Raw genomic sequence first — 23970 nt, forward strand, 5'->3', positions numbered from 1 at the left:
GGGCAAGACCCTAAAAATGAGTGATCAGTTACTCAGCCTAAATTTTAACCAAAAGTTAAGAGTTCGGGAATTTCTTTTACTAATAAAACCACTCACCCTTCACTACTGCCTTGTTTACTCTAAGCGATCCAAGTGTGATTGACAGTGAAGGTTCACTTAGACACACAGAAGAGGACTAAGGTCAAGCACTTAGGTAATTTCTTCATCACATGGTTTTCAAGGGGAAGCTTGAAATAGATGAGATTATGTCAAACTAAAAAGCTTTTCCACAGCAAAGGAAACAATCATGAGTGCAGAGACAAGGTAGAGAATGGGAGAAAATATTCACAAGTTATATATCTGACAATGTGCTAATATCCAGACTATAAGCCAGATGTGAACAGAATACAGGTAGTACCTGCCTGTAATTCCAGCAACTTTGGGAGGGTGAGGCAAAAGGAGTATAAATTTGAGGTTAGCCTCAGCAACTTAACAAGATTCTGTCTCAAAATTTTTAAAAAAGGGCTGGGATATATAGCTCAGTGGTAAAGTGCCACTGAGTTCAATTCCCAGTACAAAAAAAAAAAAAAACAGACTAAAAGCAACTCCAGAAACTCAACAGCTAAAAACCAAATAAACCTGATTTAAAAGTAGACATTTCTCAAAAACAACAACAACAACAACAACAACAAAAAACATATAAATGGTTCTATAGTCCAGATCCTGAATGTGCCCCAAAATCCCACACGTTGAAGAGTGGTCCCAGCTCAAAGCACTACCAGGAGGTGGCAGAACCTGTAGGTAGAGCCTAGTGGAAGGAACTTAGTGGGGGTTGACCCTGAAGAAGATATTAGGACTCTGGCCCCTCCTCTTTCATTCTTTGCTTCCTGGCCACCCTAAGGTGAACAGCTCTCTACCATTTGTTCCAGCTGTGATGAATCCACAAGTACTACTACAGGTCCAAAGCAAAGGGGCCATCAAGTCTATGGGCTTCCTAGTAAGTGAAGATTCACTGATGTCCCTCAGAGATTGCCCATGCACCAGCAACTTCAGAAAGAACTAGAAGAGGAACACAAACTAATAAGCCATGTGGGAAGTGCTCCTTCTATCTTTTAATGGACATTTGGGCAAGCATGAGAAATCAAATCAATTCCAAAAAGAGGTGGAGCAACTAGATGAATTAATGTTTGCAAATGCAGAGGAAGAATTTTTCTATGAGAAGGCAGTCCTGAAGTTCAACTACTCAGGGCAAGAGGAAAGCAACACTTGTTCTTGTAAACTATGATGTTAATTCTAGACAACAAGATGAGTGAATTCATGGATAAACTAGAAGAACATCTATCTAGCCCATTTTCTGTGAACAGTGATGGGCTTGTTTATGTAAAATTACCAGAAAACCCAGTTAAGATTTACTGAACAACTCATAATTGTATTGAGATTCAAGTCCATTATGAAAAGTAGAGTTCTGTTCCATGTATTTGTGACACATTTACAAAACATCTTTTTGGTTAAATTATGAATGGTTGATTAAAAACTTCCAATAAAAAAACATTGAGTAGTAATTTTAAAGAACTGAATAAAAACTCAAATTTTTTATTTTTAAAAAATCTGTAAATGCTCAGTACAAATAAAAAATGGTTTCTGAATAAAAAAAAAAAGCATTTGGAGTTTAGCTCAATGGAAGAGCACTTGCTTAGCATGCACAAGGCCCTAGGATCAATCCTTGGCATGGTAGGGGGAGTTAGAAAAAAAGGCAGTACAGGTTGATTCCACTGTACAGGCCAATGTTAAGGAAACTTCTCTTCAAAAAATATTCAGTTGGGCATTATGGTGTACACCTGCAGTCCAAGCCACTTGGGAGGCTGAGAGAGGAGGATTACTTGAGCCCATGCATTCAAGACTAGCTTGTGCAAGATAGTGATAGATCCCAGTCGAAAAAACAAAAACACATCTGTAATTCAGTGGCTCTCATTCAAGGGTGACTTTGCCCATCAGATTTGCCAATTTCTGGAGTCTTTTCTGATTATCACAACTAGGGAGTTGTTATTGGCATCTTGTAGGTATAGGCCAGGGATGCAATTAAACATCCTCCAATGTATAGGACAGTGCCACAACAAAGAATTATCTAGTCCAAAATGGCAACAGTGCAGTGAGGAGTGTGGCATAAGCCAACCTGTAATGCAACAAAAGAGCAAAGCTTCTCTGTTTAAAACATGTCAAGCTTTCCAGAAAATGGAGTAGCCTTACTGGGGCAATACACATTGGAGGGTGATCTGGCACTTCCTGCCAATGATGGCAGCCCCACCATCTCAAATTAGCAAAAACGTCAGGTGGGAGTCCAGGTATACCAACCCACTTCTCCTGGAAACCTTTAGATTCAGTCAATAGACCCATATTAGATCGTTCCAGTATGTCCCAAGCTTTCCTTGCTTTTGACAGAAAGGTACATTAATTAATATTTATGGCATCATATTCCAACTTCTACTCGACATCAGCCAAAACTTCTTGCCTTTCTATTCAAAATTATCATTATGTCTAGAAGTGAAAATAGAGAGTATTGACTGGGAAGGGGCACAAGAGAGCATTTCACAGATCAGAAATCTTCTATATGTTGATTTTTTGGGGTGAATACACATATAAAAATCCATTGACCTGTATGCTTAAAATTAGCACAGTTTTCTGTAAGTATATTATACCTCAATTTTTTAAAAGATTAATGAAAAAACCATCACCTGCGACAACATTCCATGATTCATAGAGCACTTTACACACATAGTCACACTTTTTCTTTCCAGCGTACCCTTCACCCCTCCTCAGTCTTACAGAACTAGGGAAAAAGCAACTGTGACATGCCAAAAAAGTATGCAAAGCCTATAATTTACACATTAGAAGAACAAGAGCTTAAAATGAGTTTCTAGTCAGAGTATCCCAAGGACTAGTAGTTGGTGTGGAGGATGGGGCAAGATAAGCACCCTAAACTGAATGGCAGAGTCAGCTGTGCTCTCTAGGGCCAACAGGCTAAAATAACCCTGTCTTTTCTTTGGCTCCTGCGGTGCTGAGTGCATAAGCTCCATGGGTCTCAATTTCTCTGCAAAAGATGCTGGTAACTATCTTAGAAGAGACCAATTCATATCTAATCACAGAAAAATGAAATCAGTGTCCAACTAATTCACTGAATGCTCTCAAAATGCAAAAACCACAGTCCTTGAAATCCTTGAGGTTGGTTCTATGGCTTCTGAGCAGGTGCCTAGCAGTAGAAGCCCTCCCTACAGATTCATCCTTTGAAACTTCATTTGGACGCCAGGGCATGTTGGCTCAGGGGAAGAATTACATTCCAGTAAGTGGTAATACTTCCACCAAACCAAAAATCTTTCCACAAAGAGGAAACACTGAGATGACTGGTTCCTTTCTTACCGGCCTCGCTGAAGCAATTCCCAGTGGGCTGGTCCAGTGGTCAAATTGAAAGCCCCAGGATACACCAACAGCTGGCAACCTTGGGGAAAGAAAAATCAAAGACAGTGGATGCAGATGAACATCAGTTCCTCCCTTTACTCCTACCAACAGGGACCAAACTCAAACTTTTACAAGCACAAAAAAGATGTCAGCCTAGTCAGGCAGAGTCAGTATGAAGATATGGCTCTGAATTCTTCCAGAGATACACACATAAAAAAACACAGCCATAATAAAAGTGGGATTGATGACTGAAATCAGAACATATGCCTTTAAATAAAATAATAATAATTTTAAAAAAGTAGAGAACTTTCATTCAATTTTTTCTGAGCCCTGTATGATTAGTACCGCATGGCTAACAACCATGTTCTGTGATTCTTTTCAATTGAAATTAGGGGCAGAGTAGTTGCTCTAGAATTTACTGATAAGGTTCAACACAGACCATTAACCCCAAAGCCCAAGAACCTCTACCCTCTGCTGGGCAGGCAGTCAAACCACCCTTAACACTTCACTTTGCTCAGTGGCAAATGGCAAGTAGCTTTAGTCTAGTAAAATGCTAACATTTGTTGAGCACCCACATAGGGGCTTTACAAGTTCTCTATCCTTAATACTCAAACCACACTGCTCTAGATGTTAAACGATTTCCTGGAAGTACTGTCCCATTTAAGAAGAAGATTTGGAACCAGAATCCAGCTCTGACTTGGTTCTTCATGCTTCCAGACACTACCATGCTTCTCCTAATTTGGACTGAAATGTCATTGGCTATATGTCTGAGTGCTAAATTCATGGACATATAGGCCATTTCTTCATTTCTACTGTGTTCAAAGTTACTACAAACAGTAACAGGAGGGGCTTAAAAGATAGAGCAGACATTTAGGAGCATGGCTCCTGCTTTAGCTACATGGTAAATATGTTACATTACAGCCCCTCAAAAGTCCCATCATCCATATGCAGCAAGTCTGAGAAGTCAGATGGATTGAAAGAGTTGAACAGGGGGAAATCACATTTTATCCCTGGCTCTTCTGTGCATTTGGGCATAATTTTTGTATTTTTTTGTGCAAAGTTTATGCTTAGGGATCCCTCCACCCGAAAGCAACCCAGAACCAACTCTCTATGCAATTACGCATTAGAGAACATAATTGTAACACTATCTCACCTCTCTGTGCATACACTTGTGCAAGTTCTGCAAAGCGGATGTCATAGCAGATGCCCAGGCCCACTCTGCAATAAGCTGTTTCCAAACAGAAAATGCACAAATAAAAAAGTTAACCTCCTGTAGCATGATATGGCAGGGTAAAGCCTCTATAACTTAATGAGCACAAAACTCTAACTGGAATAAATTAACACAAGGAAGGCCATGTATTAGCTCAATCTTACTCAGACTTCATCTCATAAAGACCTCATTTACATCATCAGAACAGAAATGAAAAATTCATTCTACATGAATGCTCACTAAGTGCAGGGTGTTCAATCATGGCCTAACAGGAATACTCGAGGTAGGCCATGACCAAAAGGAAGAATAAAACTGTGCCAAACCCTTAGTACCCTATTTGGCCTGGACTTTCCAGGGCTATGACTATTCTTTGCCTTCCTCACCTCTCGGTTTTCAGTCAGGTCATGTGAAAAAGTTGAAGAGAGACAAAAAAAAAAAAAAGAAAGGAACACCTCCTTCTCTGGGAAAAGTAAAAAAGGCAAATTTATCTAGTACGTACGAGTATCAAATGTGGAGAAATTATCACCAGGACTCAATGTTTTAGATTCTTGAAATGTAATTTTTCCAGGAACATCAATGTCAAACAGATGGATCTGCATCACAAATAATTGATTTGGTTATCTCCTTTTCAGCAGGGCTCATGGCAGTAACATCAGACTCTTTCCATGGGCAGATATAAAAGTGCTCTAAGATCAACTGTACAAATAGCACCTCCAACCTGCCCATAACCCACCCAACAAGCTGGGTGATCATATGTCAATATGATCAAATGGAATTACACTATGGAAAACAATGCCATAGGTTTTATAACCCATTTTCTAGATGGTGTGTAAGTCAGTGTTCAGGTTTCTTAATGGAAGTAATTAAAGTGTTGCTTCTTTACCCACTGTAAATGGTCAATGACGACCTCTCAGAATCACAATCAGAATTAAACTGGCAAATTGGCAGCAGAGGTAGAGAATGAGTAGCATTTAACAACAGGAAAAGTTTTGCAATCCTAATTCAGCAATGTGCAAATGAGATTTAAGGAAAGCAAATGTGATTTAACATTAGAAAGTCACTGTAATTGATGACACAAATAAAATAAAGAAGAAAATATCAAGTGATATATACAGAGTATCTGGTAATAAACTTTTCTTTTTTCAGTGCAGGGGATCCAACCCCGAGTCTCACACATGCTAGACAAGCATTCTAACACTAAGCTGCATTCCCAACCCACATATGGAAACTTCTACAACCATTCATGATTCAAAAAGGGAAACAGAAAAACTCTTCTAGGAAGGGCACTTTTAAAATCAATCAAAGAGTATCCGCAAAAATCCTAAACAACCATCATATGTAAAGGTAAAATATTGAAAATGTTCTGCTGAGACTGGAAGAAAAGCAAGGACACCTGTTATTCAAAATTACACCACAGATCCTACACAGAGCCCAAGGAAGGAGTCAAAAGCACAAGATTTGGAAAGAATAAAACCTGTCATTATTTTTGGATTATAATTGGTACTCAAAAAAAATCTACAAATAAATTTTAAAATTAATGAGTAAGTTTATCAAGGTTACTATACCCGAGATCAGTATTTTTAAAACTAGCTATACTTCTACATACTAGCATGAAACAGAAGATGAAAGATCACCAAAAAATACCAATGAGGAATAAATCTAAAGAATGTTAATTAAGACTATACCCAGAAAACTGTAAAAAAGAAGTTAAGATAATATTAAAGAATGCCTAATAAATAAAAAGATACAGTCCACGTTCACGGACTGGTAAACTCAATACTGAAAGCACATACGTGAAAGAGCTGAATGAATAGTCCAATGTTGGCTCTTCTTCCTGCAGAGGAAGAGTGGCTCCTATCAAAACAGCTCTCTAGAAGCTGGGCGTGTAATCCCAGCGCTCAGGAAGCCGAGACAGGAGGATCACAAGTTCAAAGCCAGCCAGCCTCAGCAAAAGCAAGGAACTAAGCAATTCAGTGAGACCCTGTCTCCAATAAAATACAAAATGGGGCTGGGGATGTGGGCTCAGTGGTCAAATGCCCCTGAGTTCAATCCCCAGTACCAAAAACAACAACAATAACAACTCTCTTGTGTTTAACTATAAATTCTAGTCAAACTACGTAAAGTGTTGAGGGATAACCAAAACCAGGCAACACCTGAAGGAAATAACACCAAATGAGTTTCCCATTCGCTTACAGTTTTCAGCCTTAATTAAGACCCACTGCTATTATGAGTTGTGGTGAAAACTACCCATAATAAGACTGGTTTAAAGAATCAGAGGCTAAAGTTTCACAGCAGCTGGAAAGCAAGGGAGGGAATCTTAAAAAGGGAGAGTCAAAGAGGGAGACTCTTAAATTCTGCATATAACTTTGTCCAAATCTTTGGATGGCTACTGAATTAAATGAGGGAGCAGCCTCCAAGCAGCCGGCTAAGGCTTAACAACTTAATAAGAAGAGTAGCTAAAGTTGCTGCTCACCTAACAAAGAAGCTAAGAGTTTGGTATTTGAATACAGCCAAGTTAACTACCTTTTAAAGCAAAAATATTCAACACTTTTCAGAGGAATATAATAGAATCTAGAACCTCTATAGTATATAATGCAATATATAATTCTAAATTACCTGACAAAGAAATGTGACAGAAATGTGACTCAAACTCCAAGGAATAGGCAATCAAATGGATACAGACCTTGACATAACCCAGGTGTGATAATTATCAAAGACTTTAATGCAACTATTGAAACAAAACCCAAAGGCATAAATAAAAACACACTCTTTATGAATAAACAAACAGGAAATATCAGTAGAAATTTAAAAACATATCAAAGGTCCAAATAGATATTTTAGAACTGAAAAATTTAGTGTATGAATTTGCTGTTGTTATGGTGGTGGTGCTACTGCTGGGGACCAAATCCAGAGTCTAGCACAAGTAGGTAAGCGCTCTACCACTGAGCTCAAATACCAAATACCCCCAACTCAAATATCTCAATTCTTGAAAACTTCACTGGATTGGCTTACTGGATATTGGGAATGACAAAAGAGTCAGTGAACCTAGTAGATCAACAGAAATTGCCCAATGTGTAGAACTCAGAAACTAAGATTAGAAAGCAAAACCAACCAGTGCTAGAGGTGTAGCTCAGGGAGTGCCTTCTAGCTTGTGTGCTTGTGCAAGACACTGGGTTTGATCACCAGCACTGCAAAAAAATATATATACATACAGAGCCTTGGTGACTTTGGAACAATACCAAACAATACAACATATGCATACTAGAGTCCTAAGAATGGGACAGAAAAAATACTTAGCAAAAATATTCCAAAAACTTCCCAAATGTGGTGACAAACTTAAGTTTTAAGAAGCACCAAGCAGGACAAACCAAAGAAAACCACATCTAGGCACATCAGAATCAAACCACTGAGAAGTAAAGACTACAAAAAAGCTCTTGAAAGCAAAAAGAAAAGAACATCAAATTATATACTGGAGAACAACAATATAAATTACTACTGATGTCTAATCAAGGGGGCAGGGGGAGTCAGAAGATACCAGCTAGAGAAAAAAAAAAAAAAAAAAAGTGAACCAAATTCTATTCCAGCAAAAACATTTTTCAAGAATGAAGTAAAGATATGCTTACTAACAAAATTCATAGCTAACAGATGATTACTACAAAAGTGCTAAAAGGACATCCTTCTGTTGAAAGAAAAGATACAGGATCTTCAAGAAGGAAAGGAAAACACCAGAAACAGTAAAGAGTTGGGTTATCATTATGATTTTTCCCTCTTAATTTATTTAAAATACTTATAACTATTTAAATCAAAACCTGTTTTGTGATACTTATAACACATGTGTATGGAATACATATGACAACTGTAGCATAAAGAATGAGGAACAGGAAGGCTAGGGTTGTGGCTCAGTGGCAAAGTGTTTGCCTTGCACATGTGAGGGACTGGGTTCAATCCTCTGCACTACATAAAAACAAATAAATAAATAAAGGTACTGAGTCCTTCTACAACTAAAAATATTTTTTAAAAAAAGAATGAGGGACAGGAAACAGACCTTGCCATTGCAAGGGTCTTTAGGTGAAACAATACTAATTCTAAGTAAACTGTGACAAGTTAAGGATGCATATTATAATCCCCAGCACAACAACTGGAAAAAAAAAAAAGGGATCTCAGTAGTAGACTGTGTGCTTAGCAATTTCTAGTACCAAGACGAAAAAAAAAAAAAGAAAAGAGGTATAATTAAAAAGCTGAAAGATAAATTAAAATGAAATTCTAAAAACTATTTAGTTAATTCAAAATAATGCAGAAAAGAAGAACAAAGGGAAAAATAATCTGTATGCCAAATCTAACCATATCAATATTCACATTAAATACAAATGAGTGAACCACTCCAGTTAAAAGGTAGAAACTGTTGATTTGAAATAAAAAAGTAAGAGCCAACTATATACTGTGTACAAGAGAACCATTTAAAATATAAGACACATACAGATTGAAAATAAGAGATAAGAGCTGGATGCCAATGGCACAAGTTTGTAATGCCAGCAACTGAGGCTGAGAAGGCTGAGGTAGGAGGACCTCAAGTTGGAGCCAGCCTCAGCAACTTAGTGATACCCTGTCCAAAACTTCACAAAAAGTTAAAAGTGTTAGGGATGTAATTCAGTGGTAAAGTGCCCCTGGGTTCAATTCCTAGTACCCAAAACATTAAAAATAAATAAACATCGATAAACATTTATTAGGCAAACAATAAACTTTAAAAACTTGGAGTAACTAGTATTAGCAGAGATAAAGTTGACTTCAAGAGGAAAAAAAAGACAGGAAATAAGAGCCATCTCATAATGATAATTTTTTTTTTTATCATTTTCCTGATCAATTCTTCAGGAAAACTTAACAATCCTAAATGTATGTGCATTTAGTACTGCAGAGATGTCAACTCACCCCAAAACAATCTCTGTATATTCAATAAAATCCTAATAAAAATTCCTGCAGGTTGTTCCTTTGCAGAAATTGGCATGCTGAGCCATTTATTAAAAAAAGGTGTGTGGACAAGAATAGCCACTTGTGCCAAAAAGTAATTTGTGTGTATGATAAGAGGCACTAGGAAACTTTGAAGTAGATTCTTTTTGGGGGGGGGGGCAGGGGGTACTAGGGATTGAACTCAGTGGCACCTGACCACTGAGCCACCTTCCCAGCCTGAGTTTGTATTTTATTTAGAGACAGGGTCTCAGTGAGTTGCTTACCACCTTGCTTTTGCTGAGGCTGGCTTTGAACTCACAATCCTCCTGCCAGAGCCGCTGAGATTACAGGTGTGTGCCATTGTGCCCAGCTGAAGCAGAGGCAATGAGACTTGCACATTCCATACTTACTTTTCTGTGCTTTACTAGTAAAGTTCCATCAGGCCCAAAGACAGCACAGGTGTTATATAATTTCCCAGCATCCTCTTCAGGGATGGAGCCTTTCATTGAGAGAAGAGACACATTGGCACACAAATCAATCAGAAACTAAAAAGAATAGAGCAATTATTTTGTGATAACTGGTGATAATTATTTTGTGATAAAGTCCTGATAAACTGTCACTTGGGTCCAATGATATAGTTTATTCCCTTCTAAACATTATTTAACTGTTTTTCCTTCTTGAATACGATCTTTCAGAGATAAACTACAAAGTAGGTGAAATATAATCAGATCACATGCCAAAGACAGATTTAAAACATAACCAAACTGCTTCTCAAATTCAGTCATGATCTTAAGCAACACTGTTATATATTGTAACAGAGCCAAACAATTTATTGTTGTTCACCTTAATTTCACTAGGTCCTGCGATAAGGCTATCTCCCAAAAGGCCTCAAGATGAGAACATTAAGTCATAGGACTCTTCATCACTGAATGCAGTTCCATCTCTATGCTTCTTGCTTTGCTATGTCTTACTCATTTTTATTTAATATTTATTTTTTAGTTGTATTAGATACAATACCTTTATTTTATTTATTTATTTTTTTGTGGTGCTGAGGAACCCAGGGCCTCGCATGTGCTAGGCAAGCACTCTTACCACTGAGCCACAATCAAACCCCTGTCTTACTCATTTCTAACCCTTAATATAGCATAACACAAAGATAATTTTGTTTGCTGTATTTACTGAACAGAATTTTACTGTGTTTATTTTTAATTGTACCAAATAGAACAATTTACTTCAAAATCACAAAAATAAACCTACCTTTATGCATTCGGCCTCTACGGAAAAAAAAAAAACTTCTCAACCCTATGTTAGTATCGTAAAAAACATAGATACGGTTTATCTTTCCACATTTCTATTTGCCTCTGCACCACTACTTTTTCTCCAGGGAAAATCATCAATATTAATGTGGTGTGTGTCTTTCTACAATAATTACTATGCCATCACATACATAACTACATATAAAAACATAGTATTATTTTGTACGAGGGATTAATCTGAATGGGAATACCCTATTCATAATCATGTTGAACTTGCTTTTTTCCTACTTTACAGTGTGTCTTGAAGCTTCTTCTACATTATTATTAGATATAAATCTACCTCAATCTTTTCAAGGGTTGAATTATGTTTCATAGTTTAAATGTAATAAAAATAATTTAAATGCTTTTAATGTTTAGGACATTATACCATGTTGAAGGAAGTTACCTCCAATGAGATATATGCTGCACTCCTTTGCTACTTCAGAAAGCTTCTGTGTGGATTCACCAGGAATTTTCTCTGCATATTCAGGAAAATATTTTGTGCCATATGGAGAATTAAAGCATTCCTAGAATAAAGTTGTCAGAGAAAAGGAGAAGGAATAAACCTACCAAACATTCAATCCTTTCTTAAAGTTCTGCTAAAAAAAAAGACATGGCTGCTGCTTCCAACTCTGCTATCACTTGAAAGGGTAAAACACAGCTAAGAAAAACCCCCAGGACTAAAGAACCTATGGCCAGGGCTGGGGTTTGGCTCAGTGGTAGGGTGCTTTCCTAGCATGTATGAGGCACTGGGTTTGATTCTCAGCACTGAATATAAATAATAAAGGTCCATTGACAACTAAAAAATATTAAAAAAAAAAAACAAACCTATGACCAAAAACAGACTAGCCAATTATCCCAGGTGGGGCTACAGGAGGTAAGTCATGTGAGCTCTACCAGATCCTAGTCACCCTGGAAGAAGGCTAGACCTGCCTTTGCCTTGAGTGTACAAAACAACATGTTCTCAACCCTGGACTCCCAGACCTTACTATAAATTAGGTTTACTCATTTGACTTTGAGTATTGGTATGAATTCTTAAGTTTAAAATTATATTATAAACTATGCAACAATAAAACCTGTCCTGAAAAAATAAATAAATAAAAGCTTTCAAAGTCAGAGGTTAAGACGTTTTTCCTCATCTATAAATGAGCTTTCAGCACTCCCATTCTGATCCTACAAAGTTTTTCATTCGGCAAGTGTATGTCTGTCTTCAACAGCTCTCGGACATGTCAAAAAACAAGTGGACTGGGTTTGTGGCTCAGTGGTGGAGCACTTGCCCAGCATGTGTGAGGCACTGGGTTCAATTCTCAGCACCACATATAAGTAAATAAATGAAATAAAGGTCCATCAACAACTAAAAAATATTTTTTTAAAAACAGGCAAAAATTATGAAAATTTCAACTCTAATTCGCTCATGCTGCATTTAATGACACTGCCTTGTACTAGGCAAGGTGCTGGGAAACTAAAGCCCAAAGATCACTATTTGTACAAGATGAATGTCAGTCAGTGAAAATGGCACACACGGAATTCACTCTCAGCAACACAAACCAATAAAGACACTATAAATACAGGAGAGTCCCATGACTGACAACATAAGGAAAACGGATTACCAGTGAGATCTCAAGAACTGGGGGACTAGCTCAGTGCCTATTTGCCTAGCATGTGGAAGCCATGGGTTCAATCCCCAGCACTACCATTAAAAAAAAGAAAGAAAGACAAATAGTAAGATCTCAAACCTCTTGTGTTAAAAATTTCTGCTCACTGGCCACATTTGGGACAGTTTGGAGACTGACTAAAAGACAAGGTGGACCTGAAAATTCTCTAATCTGATAGGGTTTGTAAAGAGCTACCTCATCTTCATAGCTGGAGGTTAGTGGAATAGTCTCAACCACTGACCATCTCACAACACCTTTGAAAAACATGCCAGAAAATGCATGACCTGAAATCTGGGCCTGTCTGGGGAAAACCTGTACCTGCTGACAAACACATGTGGTGCAACCTTTAGCTGGTTCTGTTTTTCAGGAAACCACCCACAAAAGAGATGCAGAGTTTTACTAGCTTTAAGAAGCCACAGGCTTCCTTGATGTCTCCAAAAAATTTTTTTAGTCTTTAAAAAATACCTTGTCAGGCATGGTGGCACACACCTATAATCCCAGCAGCTCGAGAGGCTGAAGCAGGAGGATCATGAGTTTAAAGTCAACCTCAGCAATGGAAGGCACTAATTAACTCAGTGAAACCCTCTCTCTAAATAAAATACAAAATAGTGCTGGGGATGTACCTCAGTTGAGTGAGTACCTCTGAGTACCCAAAAAATCCCCAGTACCATAAAAAAATACACACACTTACTTACACACACACACACACACACACACACTCACACACATATAGGCAGCTTAGTGCTAAAACCAACATGTTGTGGTCCTACAGAGACTTTTTAAAAAATCTTTAAGTAACTCCCTAAACATACTAGAATTTTAGATTCCTTATCTGAACAGAGTAGAAGACCTGGAAACATGTTAGAAAATTCTATGACAAAGATCCTTGCTAAGATCTTTTGTGATAGACAAAGATGACACAAACATGTAACAATATTGAAGCTCCAAAAGACATTGCTGAACTTGGAACATAAAAGGACAACCAGACCCAGCAAACACTATTCTGCTGCATCTACAGCAGAAAGGAAGGGGTGCCTCCATACTTACTGGCAGAGAAACTATTTTGGCTCCTTGCTTTGCTGCCTCCCGGACAAGGCTACAAGCTCGAATGACATTATCTGATTTGATGGAAGAAACTTGAAGCTGGATGAGGGCCAAGCGGAAAGCTGGGGACAAAGACAAAACATATGTCAGAAGATCTGACCACTAAATTCATATAGAACTGATGATTCTTAGAGGGCATCTTGCAATGCTGGAGATATTTTTAATTGACACAACTACTGACAATCTAATGGATTAGATTATTAACACTGATGAAGGCCTATTTGGCTCAGGGTTAACCCTAAAAAGTAGGACAATTCTGATGTCACATTCCTTGATTTAATCTTTAATATAAGTGAAAAGAGCTAAATTTAACCCTAAATGCAATTTGTTATTCAGTTTCAGAATCTGGATAAAAACAAAGATTCTAAAACAGGAAGCAAAAGTTGACATTACTTCAGGGCAAAGAGATACTTTAAGCTGTTACCAAAACACCACACAAACCCAGTAAAGGTCTCCCCTAAAATCCAGAAGCTGAGCTTTGTCTCTGCCTCTGAGCGGAGGAAAACATGGCTATGTTGGTGGCTTCCTCTCTCTCCCATCTCACAAGCAGGGCAAGGGTCTGCCTGACATTCTGCAAATCCCACTCTGCAGAGGGCTGCAGCAGGGAATCCCACCACTGTCGAGATCCTCCATGCTGAGGACAAGATACGAATCACATCATCTGCTCTTCTGCAAAATGAAGGGGAAAATTACTTATAGGACCCTTGGTTGCCTAACATTCATTATAATCTGACAAATCAAGCAGGAAAAAATAAAAGAATACCTTAATTGAAGGTATCAACATGCGAATAACATTTAAAGGAATATGCCAAGTCTTTTACACTTGTGAGGTAACAAGAAGCTTGCAGAGGGAAAGCTGCACAAATAAATGACTCTGTGAAGGACGATGGGGAGGAAGAATCACCCGGGCACCGTTTTGTGTCGGGGTAGGAGTGGGGCCACGAAACTTGAAACACTACACACTACCTACACCACCGAGAACTACAAGAAGGTCAGCCTCTGTCCGCCAGGAGGCGGGAGCGGCAGGAAGGGGAGCCCTCGGAATCCCAGGGAAAGCACTAGCCGCTCCTCAGCAATTCCGCCGCGCACGCCGACCTTCACCTGAGCTGACCAACACCTGCGACCCGAAGGCCGCAGGCGCAAGGGGGCGAGAGACTGAAGTGGCTGATTCTCGCCAGTACCGCACCAAGCCTCCGCTCTGGCCCTGCGGTGGCTGTCAGCCGCGCCACCTCACTTACTAGCCATGGCTCTCCCTGGAAGCACCATCTGCAGCGCCGAAGAGCAAGGGTGGGGCGGACTGCGTCGGTGCGCGGGGGCGAAGCCACGTACGCGGGGGCGGAGCCACGGCGTCAAAGGCTCCGCCCACTCCCCCTCATCTGGGCCGGCGACCAGGCGGGTTCCGCTCAGTCTTCTTCAAACCGCTCAGGTTCTTTTGGTTGCTTGTCGTGTATTTTCCGGAGACCGGGGTACTGGGATTCCAACGCTCTACCACTGAGCCGCATCCCCAGCGACTTTTATTATTTTGAGACAGGGTCTCGCTAAATTGCTTAGGGCCTCGCTGAGTTTCTGAGGCTGGCTTTGGACTGTGATCCTCCTGCCTCAGGGTCTTGAGCCTTTTGGATTACAGGCCTGCGCTACCACACCACGACAGGCTCCTGGGTTTTTTTCGTTGTTCTTTTGTTGGTTTTCCTGTTTCTTTTTTCTTTGGCGGTGCTGGGAAGGAACGCAGTTCTTTGAGATTGCAAAGCAAGCGCGCAGGTACACACACGCCGCCTCAAACCCCTATTAATGGCTCGCTGTTTGCACTGGCCTGGACCAACAAGAAATGGTTAATTACCACACGGGCCGGAAAGTTGAAGGTCTCCTGAGGCAAAGGGCAAAGAGGGGCAACCTAAATCATGGCAGTGTGCTGGTAAATGTTTCGTAAGCGGGCTTTCTGTGGTGGAAAAGCCTGATTTGGAATGTTTACCAGTTCTTGGCCAGGGTCTGAACTCCTTGCTAGTTGGAACCTCTGTGGCCCTGGGTAATTCCTTGTGCTGATTGATTTGAGCCACGTGAACAAATCGCAGTGACCGGGGTGGAAAGACATGGGTTGATTTAGAACTGAACTTCAAGGCTGCTACCTAAAGAGGAATGGGAAGAGAGATAAAAAGACTCTTTATCCTGTGCAACATATAAGATCCCTAACATTTGGAAAGCTGCTTGCTAAAATTCTATTTTAGGATTAGAATTTATATTTGTTACATTGCTTTTTTTTTTTTTTAAGGAAATAAAGTGGTTTTTTTTAACAACTTTGTTTATTATGTGGTGCCTAGGATCGAACCCAGTGCTTCACATGTGCTAGGCAGGTGACTACCACTGAGCCACAACCCCAGTCCTGCTACATTGCTTTTTAATTGTGTTTTCGTGACTTGTCAGATTTGCAGATCAAAATCAGTAAATGGATTTTGAACTTTCTTTTCTAATGACTTGGACTCATTTAAATTAAGTTAACAAATAACAATAAGTTAACAAATAACCCAATCAACAAATGGGCCAAGGACCTGAACAGACACTTCTCAGAGGAGGACATACAATCAATCAACAAGTACATGAAAAAATGCTCACCATCTCTAGCAGTCAGAGAAATGCAAATCAAAACCACCCTAAGATACCATCTCACTCCATTAAGATTGGCAGCCATTCTGAAGTCAAACAACAACAAGTGCTGGTGAGGATGTGGGGAAAAGGGTACTCTTGTACATTGCTGGTGGGACTGCAAATTGGTGCGGCCAATTTGGAAAGCAGTATGGAGATTCCTGGGAAAGCTAGGAATGGAACCACCATTTGACCCAGCTATTGCCCTTCTTGGTCTATTCCCTGAAGACCTTAAAAGAGCATACTACAGGGATACTGCCACATTGATGTTCATAGCAGCACAATTTACAATAGCTAGACTGTGGAACCAACCCAGATGCCCTTCAATAGATGAATGGATTAAAAAAAATGTGGCATTTATACACCATGGAGTATTACGCAGCACTAAAAAATGACGAAATCATGGAATTTGCAGGGAAATGGATGGCACTAGAGCAGATTATGCTAAGTGAAGCTAGCCAATCCCTAAAAAACAAATGCCAAATGTCTTCTTTGATATAATGAGAGCAAGTAAGAACAGAGCAGGGAGGAAGAGCAGGAGGAAAAGATTAACATTAAACAGAGACATGAGGTGGGAGGGAAAGGGAGAGAAAAGGGATATTGCATGGAAATGGAAGGAGACCCTCATTGTTATACAAAATTACATATAAGAGGTTGTGAGGGGAATGGGAAAAAAAAAAAAACAAGGAGAGAAATGAATTACAGTAGATGGGGTAGAGAGAGAAGATGGGAGGGGGGAGGGGGGATAGTTGAGGATAGGAAAGGTAGCAGAATACAACAGTCACTAATATGGCATTATGTAAAAATGTGGATGTGTAACCAATGTGATTCTGCAATCTGTATTTGGGGTAAAAATGGGAGTTCATAACCCACTTGAATCTAATGTATGAAATATGATATGTCAAGAGCTTTGTAATGTTTTGAACAACCAATAAAATAAATAAATAAATAAATAAATTATATTAAAACAGATCCTGAGTTTTCAAAGAACACTATAAAAACATTTGGGGAACAATTAGGAACACTTAAATGTGAACTGACATTTGATGCTATATTTTGGGGGTTTTATGTTTAATATGGTATGACAATCATGCCAGATAATGTCACTACTCTTAGGTAAGGCATGCAGAAATAGTTAAGGGTGAAGTGTCAGAATATTAAGTGAAAATGGCCAGCAGAAAAGGAAATAATATTTTATTTCCTTCATAATATTATATACTTAGTTTGGGGAAATTGAGTTCATAAGACAAAAATGGCAAAATGTTAGTTGCTAAATCTAGGAGGAGGACATATAGCTGTTCACAAAACTTAGTAAAGTTTAAAAATTTTAAACTGTGATAATAAAAAGTTGAGGGGGAATACATAGCAATTATAGGTTTCTGCAGCTTAAATGAAAAGATAAATTTTTTTAAAAAGTGTTTTTTAAAGTTTTCTTTCAAATTATCTGGGCATAATGGGAAAGTTAGGCATTGGATTCTAGCTCTGACTGTGATCCTGATTTGATGTTAATACCAAGGCCAATCGTTTCACCTTGTGAACTTTTTCATCACCTGTACAGGAAAGGACTTATAAGCAAAGGAAGGAGAATGAGGCCAAAAGACTGTTTGTGCAACTCTCCTTGCCCCTGCTCTACTTCCTGAACCTTCAAGTGCAGCAGCTCTGCCTTCCTTTCCATGTTGTTTTATATTATCTTTGAAACAAGACAAAATATAAAACTACTAGACCAAATGTATCTTGAAGGTCCAGCTAAAACTCTGATGTTGCTTTTCAGTCCCTTTTCCCACTGCCATTCATGTCTGTCTCAAAGTTTTAATGACCATTTCCAAGTTGGTAGCAGTCAGATTTCTATTTTCTACTCTGGAGGAGATAGTTCACAATCTCCAGCTGCCTGTAAGCCATCTCTGTTTACATGCCTTGACATTGGTTCAAACTCAGTTATTTGAAACTAAATGGGTCATCTCCAAAAAAGATTTTCCTCCTAGCCCTTGTACTCATTCTTGCCACTCTCTTGCCTCCTTTTTCATTTTCCGCTGGTCCCTACCCTCCCAAAAAATTTAAGCCATTTCAACATCTTTCAAGTCTTTCATCACCCATCTGTGGTTAGGGATAGAATTCTCCCTGACTCAAAAAATGTTCCTGCTGTTTCCCTTCAGTTTCCATCACCATCCTCCACAGTTAGACCTTCCTCACCTTGGAGAGGCTGCTGCAGACATGTCATAACTGGTCTCCTATCCTCCAATCACTCCTTCATAATATTAGATACTTAGTTTGGGGAAATTGAGTTCATTTCAGGTGGGTCAGGAAGATATGTAAATGATAGTAAAGGATAGGTAATTCAGAGAAAAGGGGCTGAAAATCAGAAGGTATTAGAGTCCTTTGCACAGAATAAAAGGAGAAACTAAGAATAAATCCTAGAAGGAGAGAATATGATGCTACAGGATCAAACTTAGTAATTATATGGTTAGAACTTTGTACAGGGAGGAGTTTGTGTGTGCCTGTAAATATACATACATAGATAGATACTTTAAATCTCTAGTGAAATTGTCAACAAATCAGAAGATCAGAATTCAGAACTTTGCTGACAGCATGTGACTTTGGGCAGGTTATTCAGTGTAGGGAAGGCAATTTAATATACCTACTAGATAGGTAACTATGGAGTAAAGCTGTCAACTTTGAAGACAGAAAAGCAAACAAACAGTGAACTGAAAGCCACTAATTCTGGCCTCCTGTTTCCAAGCCAGCCTACCAAAAGGAGGCAGGTTAGAATTGCAGTATGAGCATAAATTTTGAAATTAGATCATCTGGATTTAAATTCTGACTCTGCCACTCATTAGCTATAAAATCTTGGAAGTCACCTTCTTTGTGCTCAACCATAAAATGGAGATACTGGCACATAAAGCAGTGATTAAGAATTATGAAACACTATAAATGTTTTTAAAAGTAAAGTACTTGTTCATTAGAAACCAAATTGACAAATTTTGGAAAAATCTTGTAAATTTCAAATGTTGTCAACTTCAAATTTCAAAAATTGTGTGGGCCACACAAAATGTCATATTCAGATTTAAGCAGCCCGTTTATGATCTCTGCTATTCTTATTTTCTTCCTCTGTTCAATACTTGGCAGGCAATACTTAGGCCCTCAGATACAAAGATAGATACCTCACACACTCAGAGAAATTAGGTTAGTCCGAATTTCTTTCTTTTTTTTTTAATACTTTTTAGTTGTTGATGGACCTTTATGTATTTGTATGTGGTGCGCAGAATAGAACCCAGTGCTTCATGCATGCTAGCCAAGCACGCTACCACTGAGCCATAACCCCTGCTCCCCGAATTTCTTCACTGTTCTGCCTCTTCACAAATCAATGGAAAGAATCAAATAAGAAATGTGAAAATGCTAAGAAAAAGCATGCACATTGGATTTTGAAAATAGAATCTATTGAATTTACTTTTGAGCTTTTAATTTAAAACATTTTTTAAATGTACATATAGTAAAATCTTTTCCATGCACATTCCTGAGTTTTAATACAATATGGATTTACGTAACCACCATCACAATCAGGATGTAGAGCACTTCTAACAGCCTGAGTATTCCCTGAGTATTCTGTTCCTTCATGATCAATCATTTGCTCAACCCTAACCCGACTTGGTCCTGTCCTTGTTTGCCTTTTCCAGAAAGTAATATAAGTGGAATTATACAGTACATATTTTGATGACTTCTTTCATGTGGCATCCTACCTTTGAGATCTGTCCATGTTGTTACACATATCAATAGTTTATTTATTTTTATTGCTAAGCAGTATTCCAATGGATGGATATATTAGTGTTTATATACTACCTGCTGAAAAACATTTTAGGTTGTTTCCAGGTTTTAGTAGTTATAAATAGACTGCTATGAACATTCATGACCAGTTTTTTTTTTTTTTTGTATTAGTTTGCATTTCTCTGGGGTAAATTCTTAGTAAAAGGGATTGCTGGGTTGTATGGTAAAAATGTTTAACTTTATAAGAAAATGCCAAACTGTTGTTTAGAATGGCTGTATTATTTTGTATTCTCATCAGCAATGTATAAGTTCTAGTTATACCATAGTCTCACTAGCTTGTGGTATTGTCAGCTTTGGGTTTTAATTTAAGCCACTCTAATAGGAATGTAATGCTATGTTGATGTGGATTTGATTTGCCATTTCCCTAACAGATAGTGATGTTGAGCATCATCTCATGTGTTTATCTGCCACCCAAATATTTTTAAAATTTTACTCATTTTTCAAGAAATGGTTAAATCTTTTGCTCAATTTTTTAAAAATTTGTGGGGCTGGGCTTGTGGCTCAGTGGCAGAGCGCTTGCCTCGCACATGTGAAGCACTGGGTTCGATCCTCAGCACCACACAAAAATGAATAAACAAAATAAAGATATTGCATTTGTCTATAACTAAAAAATATTTTTAAAAAAATTTTATTTGTTTTGAAAGTCTTCATGTATTCTGAACACAAATCCTTTGTTGGATATTTTTTGCCAAGTATTTTTCCCAATATGTAGTTTGTCTTTTATAATGTTAAGTATTGCAGAACAAAATATTTTGACAAATTTACTTTAGAAAAATTTCTATGAATATATGCTTTCATATCATATCTAACAACTATTGACCTAACAAAATCATTAAAATTTTCTCCTATTTTCTATTAGTTTTATAGCTACAGAATCCATTTTGAATTTTATGAGTCTGTAAGTTTGAATCATTTCTCTGTACATAGATATCCAGTTGTTCTAACACCATATGCTGAAAGCATATTAGTCTGGTTTTGGTTGCTATACCAAAATGCCTAAGGCTAGTTACTTAATAAAGATTAAAGAGGTTTTCCTGGGTGTAGTGATTCAGGAGGCTGAGGCAGGAGGATTGCAAGTTCAAAGACAGCCTCAGCAATTTACCAAGGCCCTAAGCAACTTACCAAGACCTTGTATTGAAATAAAATAGAAAAAGGGCTAAGTTTCTCAGTGGTTAAGCACCCCTGGGTTTAATCTCCAGTAAGAAGGAAGGAAGGAAGAAAAGAGGTTTATGTAGCCTACATCTTTTAGTATTTTTTTCTTTCAGTACTAGGGATTGAACACTTGGGAGCCCTTCGTATTTTGAAACAGGGTCTAAGTTGTGGAGGCTGATTTTGAAATTATGATCTTCCTCCCTCTGCTCCCTAGTAACAGGTATGCCATCACACCCAGCTAGCCCACAGTTTAAAAGCTGAAATCCAAGATTAGGTGGCCCTATCAGTTCGTTTTCTGCTAAGGGCCTAATGGTGAATGCATGGTGGGAGCATTTGCAAGAGGGAGAGATCACATGGCAAGATATGTAACTAGAGAAAGTGGGGAGGGGCCGGTCTTGCTCTCTCATAACAACCCTCTCATGAGAACTAACCAGGGTCCCAGAAGAACTATATAAATTCCTTCTAAGGACAGCTCCCCCAAGGACCCAAGCACTTTCTACAAGTCCCCACTTTTTAAGGATTCCAGTACCTCTTAACAATACTGAGGGCAAAGCTTCCAACATTTGATTCTTGGGCAACAGACTCAAAGACAATCTTTTCTCAATTGAATTAGCTTTGAATCTTTGCAAAGAAAAATTTTGCCCATTATCTATTTCTGAACATATATTCTGTGCATTGATTTATCTATTCTGTCACTACCTTATTGTCTTGATTACTATAGCTTTTATGTAAGTAATAAAATCAAATAGTGTGAGTCTCCCTGACTTGGTTCTAACTTTCAAAATTGTCTTGGATATTCTGTTTCCTTTTCCTTTCCATGCAAATTTTAGAATCAGCTTGTTTCTATTGAAAAAAAAAAAAAACTTCCTAGGATTTTAATTGGAATTAAATTAGATCTATAGTTCATTTAACCAACATCTTAATTACATCATCTGGCAATTCATAAACATGGTATGTTCTCTATTTATTTTGGTCTTTGATTTCTTTCACAAGTACTTCGAAGTTTTCAACATACACATTCCAGATATTTTATTAGATTTATACATAGATATGTCATATTTTGGTTAAAATAAATGTTTTTTTTTTTAAAAAGCTTTTGGTTTCCAATTGTTTAGTGCTAGTATATAGATATGTGTTGAACTTGTATCTTGCAATCTTATTAAAGTTACTAATGTCATCCTCAGACAGTGATAATTTTATTTCTTCCTTTCTAACCTTGTATGCTCTTTAGCTCTTTTCATTGCTTGTTGTACTGGGTAAGAATTCGACAACAATGTTGAAGAGTAATGGTGAGAATGGACAGCATTAAATGTTTCCAGACTTCAGAATAAAGCATTTAGTCTTTAATTGTTAAGCCTGATATTAGCATCTGTAGATTGTCTGCATCAGTTTAATGAAGTTCTTTTCTATTCCTGGTTTGCAAAGCATTTTTTTTAAATTATGAATTAACACCTGCAAAAACTATTCCAAAAAATAAGAGGTGGGAATGCTTTTTAATTCATTCTGTGAAGCATGCATTACCCTTATACTAAAACCAAAGGTATCACAAGAAAACCAACCAGAGACCAATATTCCTTATGAATGCAGATGCAGAAATCCTCAGTAAAATAGCAAATGGATTCCAGCAACACATAAAAAAGGATTATACAACACAACCAAGTGGGACTTATCCCAGAAATTTAAGATTAGTTCAACATATGAAAACCCATCAATAATATTTATCAATATTATTTAATAAATAAAAAACTTCACATGATCTCAATACATGCAATTATTTTTAAACAAAATCAGTACCCTTTCATGGTAGAAACATTATTATGTACTAAATGTCTGTGTTCCCAACCCCCTCAAATTCATATGTTGAAGCCTTCACTTTTAATATAATGGTATTGGAAGACAGGGCCTTTGGGAGGTAATTAGGTTTAGATGAGGTCAGAAAAGAGGGGCTTTCACGATAAGACAGAGCGCACTATCCACAATACCACAGAGGAAAGCCCATGTGAGGATGTAGTGAAAAGGCAGCTAGCCACAAGCCAAGAAGAAACCTCTCACAGAACCCAAGCATGCTGGACCCGTATCTCAGATTTAAAGCTCCAGAACTATGAGAAAATGACTATTTCTTTTGTTTAAAGAAGGGTATTTTGTTATGGTGGCCAAAGCTAATACATTCGACAAACTAGGAACAGAAGCAGAACTTCTTAAATCTGATAAAACCTATCTACAAAAAAAAAAAAAAAAAAACAACAACAACCCTTAAAACTAGCATTATATTTAAAGATGAAATTCTAGATGTTTTCCCTTTAAGGCTGGGGAAAAAGAGACAAGGATGTTTGCTCTCACCCCCTCTATTTAACCTTATACTGGAAGCTTTAGCCAGACCCATTAGGTAAGAAAATATAAGGCATCCGGATTGTAAAGGAAGAAGTAACAAACTATTGCCATTCACAGATGCTAGGGTCTTGAATGTAGAAAATCCTAGTGGATGCCACACACACACAAAAATCCTGTCCTGTTGGAATAAAAAGGTCAGCAAGGTTAGAGGATGTTAAGGTTTATGTGCAAAAATCAATTATATTTCTATACACTAGCAATGAAAAACTTAAAAAATGAAATTAAGGAAACATTTCCATTTATAATAGCATAGATAATATAATATTTAGGAATAAATGTAAGAAAAGATGTGAAAGACTTTAGAAAAATATAAAAACTGCAAAACATGCAC

At 37.9% G+C, this 23970-nt stretch overlaps 1 protein-coding gene across 1 annotated transcript in view; it reads right to left on the reverse strand.

Moving 5' to 3' along the window:
* The window catches only part of Nit2 (nitrilase family member 2), a 20137-nt gene extending 4983 nt beyond the window's left edge, over nucleotides 1–15154 (reverse strand). The window contains exons 1-7 of the mRNA XM_015478583.2: nucleotides 14879–15154; nucleotides 13584–13702; nucleotides 11288–11408; nucleotides 9997–10085; nucleotides 5142–5235; nucleotides 4586–4660; nucleotides 3394–3472 (exon numbers count right to left, since the gene is read on the reverse strand). Of these exons, the coding sequence (XP_015334069.1) occupies nucleotides 3394–3472; nucleotides 4586–4660; nucleotides 5142–5235; nucleotides 9997–10085; nucleotides 11288–11408; nucleotides 13584–13702; nucleotides 14879–14906 (605 nt within the window). The 5' untranslated portion in view covers nucleotides 14907–15154. The remainder of the gene's footprint in view (nucleotides 1–3393; nucleotides 3473–4585; nucleotides 4661–5141; nucleotides 5236–9996; nucleotides 10086–11287; nucleotides 11409–13583; nucleotides 13703–14878) is intronic.
* Nucleotides 15155–23970: the final 8816 nt, after the last annotated feature.

Source organism: Marmota marmota, unplaced genomic scaffold (assembly GCF_001458135.2).
Source record: "Marmota marmota marmota unplaced genomic scaffold, marMar, whole genome shotgun sequence".
Taxonomy (NCBI): domain Eukaryota; kingdom Metazoa; phylum Chordata; class Mammalia; order Rodentia; family Sciuridae; genus Marmota; species Marmota marmota.